General features: G+C 35.9%; 1 protein-coding gene across 3 annotated transcripts in view; it reads left to right on the top strand.

Moving 5' to 3' along the window:
* MDFIC (MyoD family inhibitor domain containing) overlaps positions 1-15,238 on the top strand; it is a 54,209-nt gene that overhangs the window by 33,643 nt on the left and 5,328 nt on the right. For all 3 annotated transcript variants that reach the window (XM_086887058.1, XM_086887059.1, XM_086887057.1), the window contains exon 4: positions 5,070-5,345. In XM_086887058.1, the coding sequence (XP_086743184.1) occupies positions 5,070-5,345 (276 nt within the window). The remainder of the gene's footprint in view (positions 1-5,069; positions 5,346-15,238) is intronic.

The following is a 15,238-nucleotide window of genomic DNA, read 5'->3' as shown; positions in this document are numbered from 1 at the left end:
AATTCCTCTCTGCCTCCTGATGTTTTCTTTTGATTCACTTTGACTCAGAGGAGTCTGCATTCAGTGTATGTTTGTTTTTGTGTTTTGTCTAAAATCCCTAATGATAGCTTAGACTGTCCTCTTTTGGTTGAGAGTTTCCGTCTGTTGACATACATTTTTCTGTTAAATGCATGCATCAGAATTTTTCTTTTAAGAACAGCTGGGACTCTGCAAGGTGTAAAAGCTGTGTGCAGTCAGGGTGCATATATATATGTGCATATTCGTTTAAAGTGTGCTAAGGGTTTTACACGCTGAAAAGTACTTCAGAGTTGCTTCAAAACCATCAAAAACCATAATAAATGTTTACTACTTGAATTCACCAGATAGTAACCTTACAATTAAATTATTGTGTACAGTCAGTTAAATAACAGAAGAAGTTACTGTATTAAGGCCCCCTTTGCAAGGAAACCAATGTCAAGGAAGTGTGAAACACGCTAATAGATTATAAGCTATAGCAATATATTGCCTTTTTATTGCTTTTCCACAGGCAGCAGATTCATGTGCAGTTATTACTACCTATATTATCTGCTAGTTTTCTATCAAAAAAGATTCAGTCTATTGAATCATTAATCTAATATTTATCATTCTTATTGAAAATCCACTAGTGTTAGCGCTGTATAAAATATTGACTTAAATCTACTGCTTTTGCTAAAGATTAAAAACATATTAACCTGAAAAGCATGGTATTTCTTAGGACATTTTGAAGCTACTCATTGTAGATGTTTGAAATGACAATTTTTCTATGTTGTCTGAGGAATGATTTTTTTTCCTTAAATCTTTAGCATACAGTAAGTGACCAGTACCATCCTGATTTGACGATGCTGAATGTTCATCCAACACACATTTGAAATTTTGATGTGTATTGCATTAGTTAGTGAATATCAAGAATAACATTTTTGCTCATACATAGAGTGTAAAATGGGATCTTTTGTAGCAGCACACGGCCTGTTTAGAATGATATAACAGGCGCTGAATGTTCACATATCAAACAAAATGCCATCTTTCTGTAGAAAAGAGGTGTCAAAAAGTTTCTTTGTACCTTTAACGCATGTGATTATGTAGTACAAAATGCAGAGTTTGTAAAATTTCTTGAATATACAGGCAAAAAATGAATAATTCAAAACAACTCATAAGTTCTACATTCTATTGTATCTTTTATAACGCAGGCAGAAGATAGCATTGTGTTCCCAGTAGAGCTGAATTTGCACAAGTTACACCTCGGAAAATGCCAGATGGTCTATGGTCTACTTTTGAGAGCTGTCACATATGTAAAGATTTGAAAAAAGAAAGACAGCTGAATGAGAGCAGTGGATCATTAAAGAGAGAGTGAGAGTCCCTGGGTATCACTGTGTTTTAAGAAGCATTGTGTCGTTCTCCATATTACACCTTTTTTTTTTTTTTTTTTTTTTTTTTTTTTTTTTTTTTTTAAGATATACACAACCTTTAAAAAATAAGGTAAAAACATTTCTGTTCTAAACTGAGTGGTTGTGGTTTAATCTCAGAACTGTCAATTGCTTTTGTTCTTTATGCTAGAATGCGGTCATATGGTTCCTAATTGGTTTCAAGTGTGTTTTAACCATAAGATTCAAGTCTCCCTAGTGCAAAATTATCAATAAAGTTAAAATAAATTTAAATTGAGATAACTAATCCATTTGGGGTTTTATTCCAGTTTGATTTGACCTGCGTATCACACGTGAATACTGTAAAGCCAGTCAGCTAAAAAGTTGTATGTTAATGCTAAAAGACTCAAGTAAGAGTACTTTGGGAACAGGATTACTTAATAAAAAATTAAAATTTAAAAACCATAGAAAAGTCCCTAAACCCTTAGTAAAAATAATTATAAAAGCAAAAACCTATAACTGTTCAGATTTCCAAGACTTCCCATTTACCAACAGAAACACACCTCATTTTGAAGATTTAATTTTGGATATTTTGTCAAGTTACTATGTTGTAGCAAAGCCCCCCAAAAATATACAAACAATTTGTGAACTTCCACCTCCAATTTAACTGGCTTAGAAAAAGGTCATAGATGTCAGTTTATAAAACTGACATACAGACACTGAGAATTTTTAGAAAAGTCTATTGCTTGTGTTTATTGAGGAAGGTTAACTGCTCCAGCAATTCTAGTTCATTGGTACAACTGCACTACTCCATAGCAGAGAATCACAGGCAATCCAGGGTGAGTAAACATTACATAAAACATGAAAAACACTATTCTTTAATTACCAAATTTGCATTTAAGTGGGATAATGAAGATAAAACTGTGGGGTGCTGTGGACATAAACACTGAATTTTAAGAGAGTAAATTTTTATTTCTGATATTGGCAAAGATATTTGGCTGTCCACATTGACTATTTTTAAAATGGAAGGAATAACAATTGATTTTTAATAAAATTAATTTTGCACATACATGGAAAGAGAATCTACATGAAGGGTTCCTGGTAATATACTTTTGATAATACTTATTCAAATAGGAGATAGTTCCCTAAAACTTTGTTTTGGGACCTTTATGAGAGTTTCTGTATTATAGGTATTGCATTAGTATATAACTCTGAACTTCATATAAATTGTTAGCAAGTTCCCTTCACAGTTTAGTTAGACAAAACAATCCTTTTCCAGCTTGAGAATCAAGGACACCATTGCAGCTTCAGGCCCAAAAAGTATAAACAACAGCGAATTGAGGAGAGCCATCTGTGAGGACGGGACTTCATCACCCGAAGCTGTAATTGGACAATTAACCCCAATATGTAAATAGACCAAAACTTTAAAAAGTGTGAAAACTTGTGACCGGGATCCATCTTGGGTAGCCTCAGCCAGGCTCTTGTACTGCCCAAGGTGTATTCTTTGAAGGTTTTTTGAATAAATGCCTACTTTATTCCTTTAACACTGTCTAGCCTCTGTTCTAGGTAACCTCTCAATGCATCAATAGCACAAATTGAATTCCAAAGTGAAGAAAGTGCCTTGCTTATGCTTCTGTTCATAGATTTTACAAACACTAATGCAAAATTGAAGGAGAAGCAGTTTCAGCATTGTCAATAAAAAAACCTTTGGGCAACAGTTAGTTCTTCAGGTCTCAGATAGTGTGCTCCTGTTTTGTTTTGTTTGCTTGGAGGTTTCTGAGCAGTTACTACTGGTAATGGAAGGGAATGATCTTTATCTTTTTATTCTCTGTAATATCTCTGGGGAGTCTAAAACATGAATGTTTATCCCAGCCCTCTCTGCTGCAACAGAAAATTATCACTTTGGTCAAGTAGGTTCCAGCAGGGTTACTCTGACCTAGATAAATGTGAGCAGTCAAGGGTATCTTCTGAAAATGTTAGTGGCAGTGACTAAAATATCAAAAGAAGCCTGAACCAGTTCATATTTAAACTATTATGAAAAAGAATCCTTTGTTGCCTATGACCAGAACAGAGTTTAAGATTTGTGTGAAGTTTAATCTGGACAAGTTTATGAAAGTAGAGAAAGCAACCTGAGCATGGTGTTAAGTGTTCTGGATAAAAGGAAAGCATTAGGGGTTTGTTAGTCAAATTTAGAAGTGAGTCCTTTTCGAGACCATGTTGGTCTCTTTGTCCCAGTAGTATTTGTTGGATAGTTTGTTAACTAGTATCTGAAGTGATCAGTGGAATTGTTTCTTTCAGAACAAGCTATCTATAATTATCTGTGTGTATTTCTACCTTGATACTGCGAAATCATCAGGAAGTGAATATGAACCATTTGAAAAGAGAATGAACTGCGGCACTGGTTTTCCTTACTGCTGGCACTAATTTCTCATCCATTGGGTGTCTAATATAATCTGTACTTTTCTTTTACATAACATTTTTAAATAGATGAAGATTGGACTGTCTGAAAACCTCTTTATGTCCAAGCATGATGCAGAAGTGTTTTGATTAAGAGAGGTGATTGGGCTGATGCATTTTGATTGTGAAATCTTGTTGTGTTACTGTGTTTACAGTTTGATTAGTTTTCACCCACAAAATCTACTTCTTTTTTTTTTCTAAAAAAAAAATTGTTAAAGCCATTTTATTACAAAGCTTTATATTAAAAAATCGTGCATCTTTTCTTTAGTTACAGGCTAAGGAATACATAGGAAACCTGTTTTCCATGTTGCTACAAATATTCACCTTTATGATGTAGTAGCTCAAGACAGAATGGCCAAGTTACATGCTTACTCATTAGAATGAGTTTATAGCATATACTCTTGGAGGCTTAGCCAGGTCACTGTGGATCCTTGCCTTGACAGGATTTTGCTGTTTTTTTTTTTTCCCTTGACCATTTCTGTGTTTCCATGAAATCCCTAACTGGCCCATTACAGCCATTTCTAAAATTGTGATTCTGAATTGAAGAATATGGGGGGGGTGACTCTGGTTTTCCCCAGCTCTGTGGTGTTTGAATGTATGTTCCTTCTGGTTACTTCTTCCACAAAAGCTGATTTTGACTGGTTTTAATTCTTAGTAAACCATGATCTTTATTAATTTAAGCTCAAACTTGTTAGTTACCTGGATATTTCTCTTCTATAATATACTGGTCTGTGATGGCTGAGTGTCAGGGGACCTCTACCATGTCACTCAGGTTATTTTCTGACAGTTGTTGGGTTGGCCAGCCTGCATCTTAGCCCATTATTGTGGTCTGTATGTTTACTCCTACACTTTTTCTTTCATTTGGGTGTATTTCACACATATTTCAAATTATTCATTTGATCCCCTCAATACAAGTTTATTTCAGTTTTACTACATTTGTTCCTAGTCTTTTTCCCTTTTTTCAAATTGGTTGCATTATTCTCTCTGTGCAGTTCACAGAGCCTTGCAAGCCTTTCTTTGCATTGCCAAATGGGGAGTCTAGACCCCATGCAGACATGAGGTGCTTTTTGAATACCTAATAATTATTTTTAATCTAGAGATTTCTTTGCTTTTTTGTCTTGATGGGAGAATGCTAACTTGTCAGTCTGTTTTTAGCTCAATAAGAGCAAGGAAAGTTGCATTCCCAGTTCAGTTATCAATTTACAATAAACCCTTTTTTTCTTATACTTTAAGCACAACCTCGACGTTTGCCTCAGCCAAATACTTCAGCACTGGAAAGGAGTGAGGAAGAAAGTGGAAAAATCCAAAATGGCCATGTGGGTCTGGGTAATGGAAGTGGAATTCACAACGGGGTCAAGCATATGCCTGCAGACAACAGAAAGCTTTCATCTCCTGTTTCAGAAAAAATGCACAGAAAAATTCAGTCCACCTTGTCTGTCAACAGCAACAGCAGCAAGAAGAATAAAATAAGCTCTGTGTTTTCTCAAAAGCCAGGTACTTCACCAGAAGGTAAGCTGATATTCTCATTAAAAAAACCAAACTGAATAAAGACCAACCAAATCTCAGTAAAAATTATAAAATAAACTGAAAATAATTGAAGAGTGTGACTCATGCTCCAGAAGCAAATAGATCTTTTATTAAGATAAAAGACAAGCTTCTTTCCCAAAGGAAAATATTGAGTATTTGAAGGAACAGGAAGGAATGGGAGAGTTCTTGCTTTCAAACGTTTGGTCAACATGATCTGATAATGTTTCAGTCTCTGTACTTAGTCTCCCGAACTGATAGAAACTCCTGTCAACATTGTCACACACGCACCAGAAAAAAAAACAACTATTAAAGTACTAGTAGTTCAAAGCATAGTAAATATTTAAATGCAGTAATGGCAGGCTCCGTGAAGGTAGACTTTGCTTTTGAAATGTTCTGTTAGCTGATATCCTGACTAGCTGTGAGGTCTGAACACTAGATAATAAAACAATGACCTGTGCTTCAGTGTTTAGTGTGCCTTATGCTGTATTTGAGATGTAGATAATGTGCAGGAAAAAGCTTCAGGCTCCTGCATAGCTTAAATAAGCAAAAGTAGATAATTTCTCTTATGTTTTAGCTGTGTCTCTGTGCTCTCCCTGCTTGCACTTACACTCATGGTTCCAGAGTTCCTGAGCTTCTCGATCTTCCCATTAGCATTAATATAATCAATGGACTTTGCTACTGCCCTTAACAGGAGGAGTGTAGAGATGCTAGAAATTTTATTGGTTTGAGGCAGGCATAGATATGACTGGTTAAAAAAGCACCTCTAGAGGGAGGGGACGGACACAGAGTGTTCAGTGAAATGGGGAAGATTCTCAGCCTAGATGAAAGGATGAGGGATCAGAAGGACCACATGTAGCGGCCTGAACGAAGCCTACTGATGTCAGTGGAGTGACTCCTCTTGGCTTCAACTACTTTAGTCAAACTTACTCAGTGAATCTGTGTAGTAATATCAAGAACACCTTCAGTCAGATCTTTCCCTGGGCTGGTCCCCCTTGCTGTTTTTTTATTTTCATGTTTATTTTCAAGAATCTACTGTTACTTTTCTGTTGCACTTTTAGTCCTCTAATATTTCTTTACAAAATCACAACTTCATATTTCCTGTATTCTTCCGTGAAATATGCTTATGTGGTTCTCCTTAGTACACTTTGAAAAGACTGTATCTTAAGAATCCTAGATCTGTTCATGTGATTGAAACAAACTGCAGGCCTCTGAATTTTAATAAATTCATACCTCTGAAAAAAGCAAATAAACTGTTATTTCAGAGGCAGCGCTTGCCCTGTTCATTCCCCTATACAATTAATTGTGGCAAACATTTCCTTTTTTCTTCTAAAATTATCCTGTAATAAAAGCAGTTGTTGGGGATTTTTTTTGTTTAATAGCTGGATATAATTATGTCAAATTACTAAGTGATCGAGGAGAAAATTAATGATATCTTCAGATTTAGCTTTAAATTCTAATATATGATTTTAATATCCAGCACAATTGTGTTAGTTGCCTGAAACTGCCATCATACAATGTTTTTATATACAGTAGAAATGTCATTATCCTTAAAGGCATATCTGATTAGAATATAGATAATTAAATAGTGTTGTCGCACTGTATAACTTTCATTTTTTCAAAGCACAGAAATACAGGATAGTCCTATTGTCACCCGCAATTTCACAAGTCGCCTAGTAGCTATGGTTAAATATAGTCAACACTGTACATCTGGCATTGTAATGTTCTCCTTTTGAATGTGAGAATATATATACTCTGAGTAGCTTGTCCCACTCTGCAAATGTCTGCAGCTCTAAGTTTTCTGATACTCAATCCAAGCAAAGCACAAGTTTTATCGTGCAATGATTAAAGTATGTCTGGTGTATTGGAATATGCCCATAAGGGAATATTTGGTTTTAAGTGATTTTCTAGTTTTGAAATTTATTTTGCTTTACAGTTCTCTGACAGACATGTTTTATATTTGTGTAAACACATCTGCATGCACACATCTACAAGTCTTCTGACAAGTTCCTCAGCTTTTCAGTAAGGTACCCTATGGTGCTACATGACAGAGCTAGATAAGTAGTATTCTTATCAAGCTGTTGCCTTTCAGGAAGTATCAGTATATGATTTATTTGTTCTATCATCCCAATTTTTTAGAAGATGCACAATCATAAAGTGTAATCTAAACACAAAGAAGAGCTCACTGTTTAAGGGAAAAATTATTTATTGATAGCTTTAAAATAATTGTGCTATTACTACAAGTCATGTTAACCCCTTATGACTACTTCTGGAAGACTGTATTACAAAAACCTGATATAATTAACCCAGTTACTTGTTTAAAGGACTATAATTGCATTTGAATCTGGAATATATGCATGTATATGCATATATGTATATATGCTTGATAAATACATGTAATTATGCTAAGCCAGAAGAGTGTATTAATAAGTTCAGTGACTGAGGATTGCACAGACATTTTTTCAAAATGGTATACGCAATTTAATTTGAACCTAACTTCTGCAGCTTCTTTGTATGATGAAAATTTTTGGGCAAAGAGGCATTTCTCTGAGTAGTTGCCTCTTCTGATTCAATGACATTTCTGTAGAGGCTACTGACACAGCTTACAGGAAAAGCTACAAAGCTATTGAAAATTGTTTGTGACATTGCTTAACTACTTGGCTTAGCTTTAACTTGTACCATGTTAACCTCATAAGCCACTGGTTACTGCTGAAGAGTTGCTGGGTTTGAATTTACTTGAAGGTGTGTATTTGTATTCAGGCACAGTAATAATATACATTCTGGGCAGTTTTTTAAATGCTTTAATGCAGAAGTAGACAAATTATATTTATTTTGTACTGTAAGTAATGAATCACCTGAATTAACTCACCTGCTTAGTTTACTATAGCGTCCAGAAAGTTTTAGTAGAAAGAAATAAACTTGTACACTTTCAGATATTTCAATTCACTTTAATTTTGCTATTCCTTGTGTAGTACCTTGGATTTTATGATCTAAATGCTAGCTTTGTTTGGTTTTTTAAACCTGAAGATACACACCCTGTTTTTTTACTTTGTCTACATTTTCTTCCTCCTTGAGTGTTTTGGTCTGTTGTCAGTCAGGAGACTAACTAAATTAAGTGAAGGAAAGTGGCCAGAGAAAAAGAATAGGTTATGTCCTCAGAAGGAAGAGAAGCAAAAATTCTGGCTAGCAAGTTGAGATTAAACTATAGGAAAGAGAAAATATTTTCCATTTTTTTCTTTTTCCCTCCCAAAAGCCTCATTCGCCTTGATTTTTCTTAAAAGGCAAGATGTGAATATTTCTGGAACACCACACTTGCTTCTAATGCAAAGTTTGTCCAGGATTTTTTGCTCTGCTTTGCTCTAAATATTGTATCTGTTGTCAGAACCAAAAGCCTGGAAGGGCTTGAAGCGGGATAGAATCAAGAAACAAAACATGGGGTTGCCTCGCATTCTGCACAGGCACATATTTTGGCTCATGAGTATTTGAAATGTAGTGTGCTGCTTCATATACTGCAGATTTCAGTATATATACCAGAAAGCTAAATGAAGTTCAATATTACTTTACCCTGGGTAGCACATCTTCCTGTGAAGGTTGGTGCTGCTCCTGTTTGTCTCCAAAGTACTAGGCAGTCCTAACAAAAGCTATGAAACCTCCCAGTCTGCCACACCTCAAAAATTCACCCACTACTGTTAAGAACTCTTTTATTAATTGTTCCAACTGAAAACTCCATTTGTGCTTTGGGTCACACCTTGTGAGCTTTTGGAGCTGAATTTGTGTAGGAAATGCTTAAAATGTAACGGACATTTTGGAAGCAGTAGTATAAAGGCTTTAAAAACACCTTTTTTAAATGGGTCTGTAGTGTATGTGGTGATGTCAGCATTCTAGAATATGCTGGTTAGAAACACTTTCACATCCAGTGAGATTTAGGAGGGTGTGAGTGCACCACACTAGTTCTGCTTCTCCTCCACATCTATTATTAATCCATATTGTCCCTGAAGAAATCTTACTCAGCTCCATAACTTACACTACAAAAAAACCAAAGGAATTATGAAATAGTTGGAGTGTCACTCCTAAAAAGCAGTTTTTAAACACTGTTTCAGTTCTAAAGATTTTTCAAAGGGACTGGATAGGTTTCAGTGAATATTGGGAATAAAAAATTTTTAGCTCAAAGAAATTTTAATAATAATGTGAATTATTAATGCCAGAGGTGTCACAGTACTTCCAAAATTCTGGTTGGTAGGCCACTAGCAAAGAGAATTGTTACTGTTTTGCACCTGTTATGAGAAGTACAGAAAAACATCTTGGAAACATGAAAAAGCAATTGTAAATGAGTAAAAAGGAAGGCAGTCTAGCTGCTGTATTCAAATGCAGAGCATCCAGAAATCTGATGCAGATCCAGTTGCAGACCTGTCCAGAGAAACTCAAAGAAGACAGGAGGTCTAAAGGAGACAGCAGTGAGGGAGCAGAATAGTAGGTCTAGATGTCAGGAAATGAAGAGAGATGAGTAGCTGAATACATGCATATGTGTATCAGAGTGGTGGAAGGTATGTAATAATGACAGGCAGACTTGGAGGAGGAAAGGAAAGAAGTTGGGCAGGGGGAAGGATAGAAGAGGAATTTAATTAAGGGAGTGAGGGGCCAAGGTAGGTGCTTATTATTTTCTAAAAACCAAACCAAGTCTTCCTACCAAATCCTTATGAAGCTTGATGTTATACAGTTTTTGAATCAAAGCAATCATTTATGAACAGTTAAGGATGGAGAGAGGGAATACAGGTTTTAACTTATTTTTGACATGAAGCTCTCACTTCTGGTCAAGTTGTTGTGTTCTCAGAAGTTACTGTGTTTGGCTGGGAAGTTCCCACAACTCCAGCATCTCAATAATTTGAGTTTAATGTGATACTTCACCAAAATGGCTTTGAGCATACACAATTGCTGTATTCATTTGGAACCAGAAGATTGTTAAACTATGCCGAACAGATCATGATGAGCCTGCCTCCTGCATGGACAAGGAAATCTACTCTATTCCATCCTTCCCAGGATCTCTCAGAAAGGCACTAGAAGGCATCTTCTTTGTAATGGGTTTCTTTCAGGAGAGGTCTTTAGGAAGTGTAATAAGGCTAGATAAGGAAAGCCTGCAGCATGGGGGTGAGACTCTGGGGAAGGACAGTCAGTGCAGACTTGCCACCACATTTAAGTTACTATTCATGCTCTCCCAGAAGCAAAGCCTGAAGCAACCTTCCACAGCTTTCTAGATTATGCTTCTTGTGGTGCTGAGCTTAGAGATGTGATGAACTATTTCACCCAAAGTGTGGGTGTTTTTTTAAACCCAGTGTTTAAAATTCAACATTTCAGGGTGCATTTGAATGAAACATCCCTCTCCTGCTCCCCTTTTTTTTAGTATAATGCAACTTCTATCTATTCTAGATTTTGGATCAAAGCATGGGGTTGGTGGCCACTATTTAACTCATTCTGCTGACTACATTCATTTAATAGAATATCCCAAATGATACTGATGGCTTAAATGAAGACAAAGCAAGTCCAACAAATGATCTTTGTGTTAAGCCAGGGTCTTAAGAGCCACTAGGTGCATATACATGAAAAGTATGAGTAGTTGTCTTAGCATGTTACCAGACTTCTGTTTGAAGTAGGAGTGTTTTACTTTGGTTTATATAACTTTATACAGGAAAAATGGTTTCCAGGAAACTTTAGTGGGCATGACTTGTAATGGGATTGTGTTGGGATTTTTTCCTCTTGAGGGACACCAGAGCAGCAGTAAGTTTTCTTTTATATACTGTTCAGTCACTTGATTAGTATAGTATTATTTACTGAAATTCAGTAAGAATGTGCATCAATCACCTAACATTGCAGAAATATCCGTTGGCCATCGCTCAACCTGGCATTTTTTTTTAAACATATATACACTTCTGAAATCCATCCTGTAGCATTAAGTAGTATTTAGGCAGCTCCTTGTTAGTATTCTGCAATCTCTCTACTTTAGAAATTTTATTTGTTTAGAGTTTAGAAATTTTATTTGTTATGGTTTAGAAATTGGTTCAAAGTGGATTTGTGTCTGAGCATGAAGTGCTAAACCAGGGTTTTTGTTAGACAAGTTTGTATCAGAACACAGTTGTCAGTCAGGCAGTGGGCAAATAACATTATCAAAATAGTGAAATTTGTTTTTATTAATTTGTTTTTATTAAATTTGTTTTTATTACTGCATTTTGAAGGGTGATGTGTTTTAAGTATAGTTTACATTGTTTTTTTGCACAGAAGTCTTGAAAGGTAATTTACATGTTTTTTAACAGGATTGAGTGGAAAACGGCCTGTAACAGAAAAAGGGTCTTCCAGCAGCATCTATTTTATAAGGACATAGTCTAGCTGGCACTTAACTTGTCTCAGTATTTGGAGTAGTGAGTAGTGGCAGTGAAGGCTTCATATTCTAAGGAAGTCTTAGGTAATAGAAATTAGCAGATTTCTTAGTATATCTGTATGTTTGAAATGGATCATTTTACTCCTGAGGTTATATCTGTATTGAGAGCTTAGAATATAAGCTCTGATGAAAGTTTCCATGTGTTCACTGTGATTTACCTGTTCAGGCAACATTTTAATTTTCTTTTTCAATAGAGATAATGTTTTTTTATTTTAAATGGTGAAATATCACATATACTAGACTTTGTAACTATGTTTTCCCCTGTCTAAATAAATGTCACTCTTTTATCTAGAAATAATCATATTCCATACAAAATGTCAGTCGTTCTTTCTGCCTTTTCTTATTTTTCTGTGAACATTTTCCTGGGTGTAGTGATTTTTCTCAAAAGAAAGGCAGTGGGTCGCAGAGGCTGCCCATGAGCCCCGTTGTAGGAGCGGTGGGAGGTGTGGCGGCTCAGGAATTTTGCTCCTCGCCTCTGCAGCCCTCCAGGAGCCTTGGCTGGGGTGGTTTCTGGCTGGTGCTGTGGGCTCTGAGCCGCTGGCGCTGTGTGCTCATCCCAGCCGCTGCCAGCCCGCGCTGCCGGACTGCGGGACGCCTGTAGCACCTGCTGGGGCTTCTGTTCAGGGCTCCGCGGGGGCTCGCGGTAAACCCCTGCTGAAGACCTCAGCTGTCACTTTGATTGTGGGTTTGCCCTTTTTGATTCTCTCTGTGAGACAGCAGAGTGCCTGGAGATTTGTTTTGAGTTGTCTGAACTTGGTGAATATAGTTAGTAAGAAGCTGACCAAGGTCACCATCCTGTAAGTGAGCTTATTTACCACTGTAGACATGAAAAACTTTTATCATATGTGACCTGCCTGCTTGGTATGAAAGCTTTTTTATTCAGTTTGTGACAGGTTAGTGTCAAACATTACAAAAGCAGCACATAGCAGCCCGCACATACATTTCTCTGTGCATTTTTCAGCTCACCTCCTGCATTTTCTGTACAGTTTTGATGGTTGATCATTCTCGTAAAGCCTGCTTTTTAAGTAGAGCTGCACCTTTTCATAAAAATGAAGAGGAGATGATACAAGGGAAATTGAAATAAAATAAATGTATATGACAGTGTTTGAAAGAAATGGGATACCATGGTAATATCTGTATGCAGAAGTTTTAGAAATAAAAAGTGGTGTGCACATGCAAATGTTTATAGATGTGGAAAAGCATTAAAATAGTTTTATTCTTGGTATTTCTTTTTCTTAAATGAGTGTAGCTGTTATAACTGGGGTAAGTCAGGAGTGGAGCCTTCTGGGCTTTTATAACAGTGTGTAAACAGTTTGAAGGGATCTTAGGCCTATTTTTTGTCTGGATCTTGTCTGTGGTAATATTTAAAGCCCAGTTAAAGTAGATGTTACATATACTGTATTCACTCTTTGGTTAAATCAGCACATGGTTGGGTGTGTGTGTATGATATAAAGCAGCAAAAACTTGAACATGTTGGTTGGGTTCTATTTGCCTTGGCATTGTTTTACAGTTTTGATGAAGTTCCCTAACAAATCTGTGCCTTTTGGGAATGTGCCAAAGGACTAAGGAAACAGCTTCACTTACACTGGCTTTAAAAAATGTCAGATGGGATGACCGTTTTAACTTCAGGTCTAGCTTTCATCCCAGACAAAATGAGGGAATAATTGAAAATAAGCTTGAGTGTCTGAAAGCTCACCTTTTTTCCCCAAACACAAATTGGTCCCATAAAATGTACTAGCACTGCCAACAGATCAAGACTGTTGTAATTTATGCCATTTAGCATAGCTTATAGGAGCTTGGATCTAGTCAAGAAATGTGATACAGTGTTTTGACAAAATCAGACACATTCGGTGAAAGAACTAACTTACTGATTTGGAATTTTATTTTTTTTTTAAGTATGCCTCTAGACAGTGCTTGTACCCCACATCCTCACTTTTATAAAAGTGGCAGTCTCTAGTGCAGCAATTCTTAATTAAAGTGTAATATAAGAATTGAAAAACAAGGGAAATTTGAGACTGGTGTGGTGTAGTGTAGAAGTCCTAAGAAAAAGTTTATCTTTGTTAATGATTTGCCTGTGTGATGAAACTTAGATACTTCCACAGAGAGAGAAATTGGTTTAATGAAAACTTAAGCCCTAAGAAACTTCAGAGTTAACTTACAGTAGTGCATCATGAATGTCAAGGCTAATGAAGTTCTGTCCACGATAAAGACATGCCCCTAATTCTCAATTGTGTTATTACCTCTAATGGGAAAAGAAGAATTGAGACCCTCTAATTCTCAAACAAAAAAGAGCTTAAAGAAATACATGATTTTAAGCTGGCACCAGTATTGTAACTGCTATTATTGTGTCATCTCCTTATTAGAAAAGACTAGAATATACTCAAAGGTTCCAGAAAATTCCTTGTCAGACATTAAAATCACCAAGTTTACAAACACATAAAATATGTTTAGTTCTAGTTGGATTAAAGTGTTCCACTCCTCAATCACATGGTTAAAAAAAAAAAAAAAAGGATTTTGATGGGGTAAGATTAAAGAGTGGAAGTTAAGTATAGTCTTTATTCCTAATGTACTAATAAGTTTTAAAACTTAGAATAATATGTAACTTAAAATAGTTTCCTTGGTCTTATAAGCAGAAAAAAATTACTGGAGTGTCTTGTGCAAGCAATGAAATATATTGTAGTTGTCTAAAACATGGTAATGAAAAACCTGTGGTCATCTCTTTTGAAGTGAGCTTTGTATAGCACCTTCATGGCTGTATTCCACTGGTCACAAGGGAAGTCGGTTTTAGCTGTATAGTGATTTCTGTGGAACTGACAGATTGCTGTAGGAATGCAGATACTAAAGGATGAGTTTTGTGTGGCATGTATGTTTGTTATTACTATAAAAATACAGTGTAACTGCATCTTTTTCCTATAATTGCATCTGTAGATAAGAAGCCAAGAAATAGGGGTCATACATGGAAGAAATTATTCTTCCACCTGTTTTATCCAAATGTATTACAGCCCTTTAGAGTCATGATTCTGAATTCAGCAAGTTAGGTAGGACTAGGTAACAGCATGCTTTGTCATGTGTTAAATAATTGCTACCTGGATAGTTATTAAAAGTCAGTAACATGAAGAACATAAAAGCATGATTATTTCAGATTTGTCCTTGAAATGTGGATCAAAGTTTATGTTCATTGTACAAATGAGTCATTTCAAGAATGAAGAGAGCACTAAAGGGTATCTCTATTTTCTGTTGTTTGTGGAGGTTAAGTAAAATTGTTATATAAAGAGTTTTTGAATTGAATATTAGGTTTGCCATAAAATAAAGAGTAGGTAAATAAATCCTTTTAGTGTTCCAGTCAGTGAAAAAAAGATGGAAAAAGGACCCTCTACAGAGTTTTCATAATAATACTAATGGCCAAAATTTCTTACTATGTCTTGGACCATTTTTCATAGCTCTTACC

This window comes from Cyanistes caeruleus, chromosome 4 (genome assembly GCF_971803275.1).
Source record: "Cyanistes caeruleus chromosome 4, bCyaCae1.hap1.1, whole genome shotgun sequence".
NCBI classification, from domain to species: Eukaryota; Metazoa; Chordata; class Aves; order Passeriformes; family Paridae; genus Cyanistes; species Cyanistes caeruleus.
This window is presented reverse-complemented; position numbering and strand designations above follow the sequence as displayed.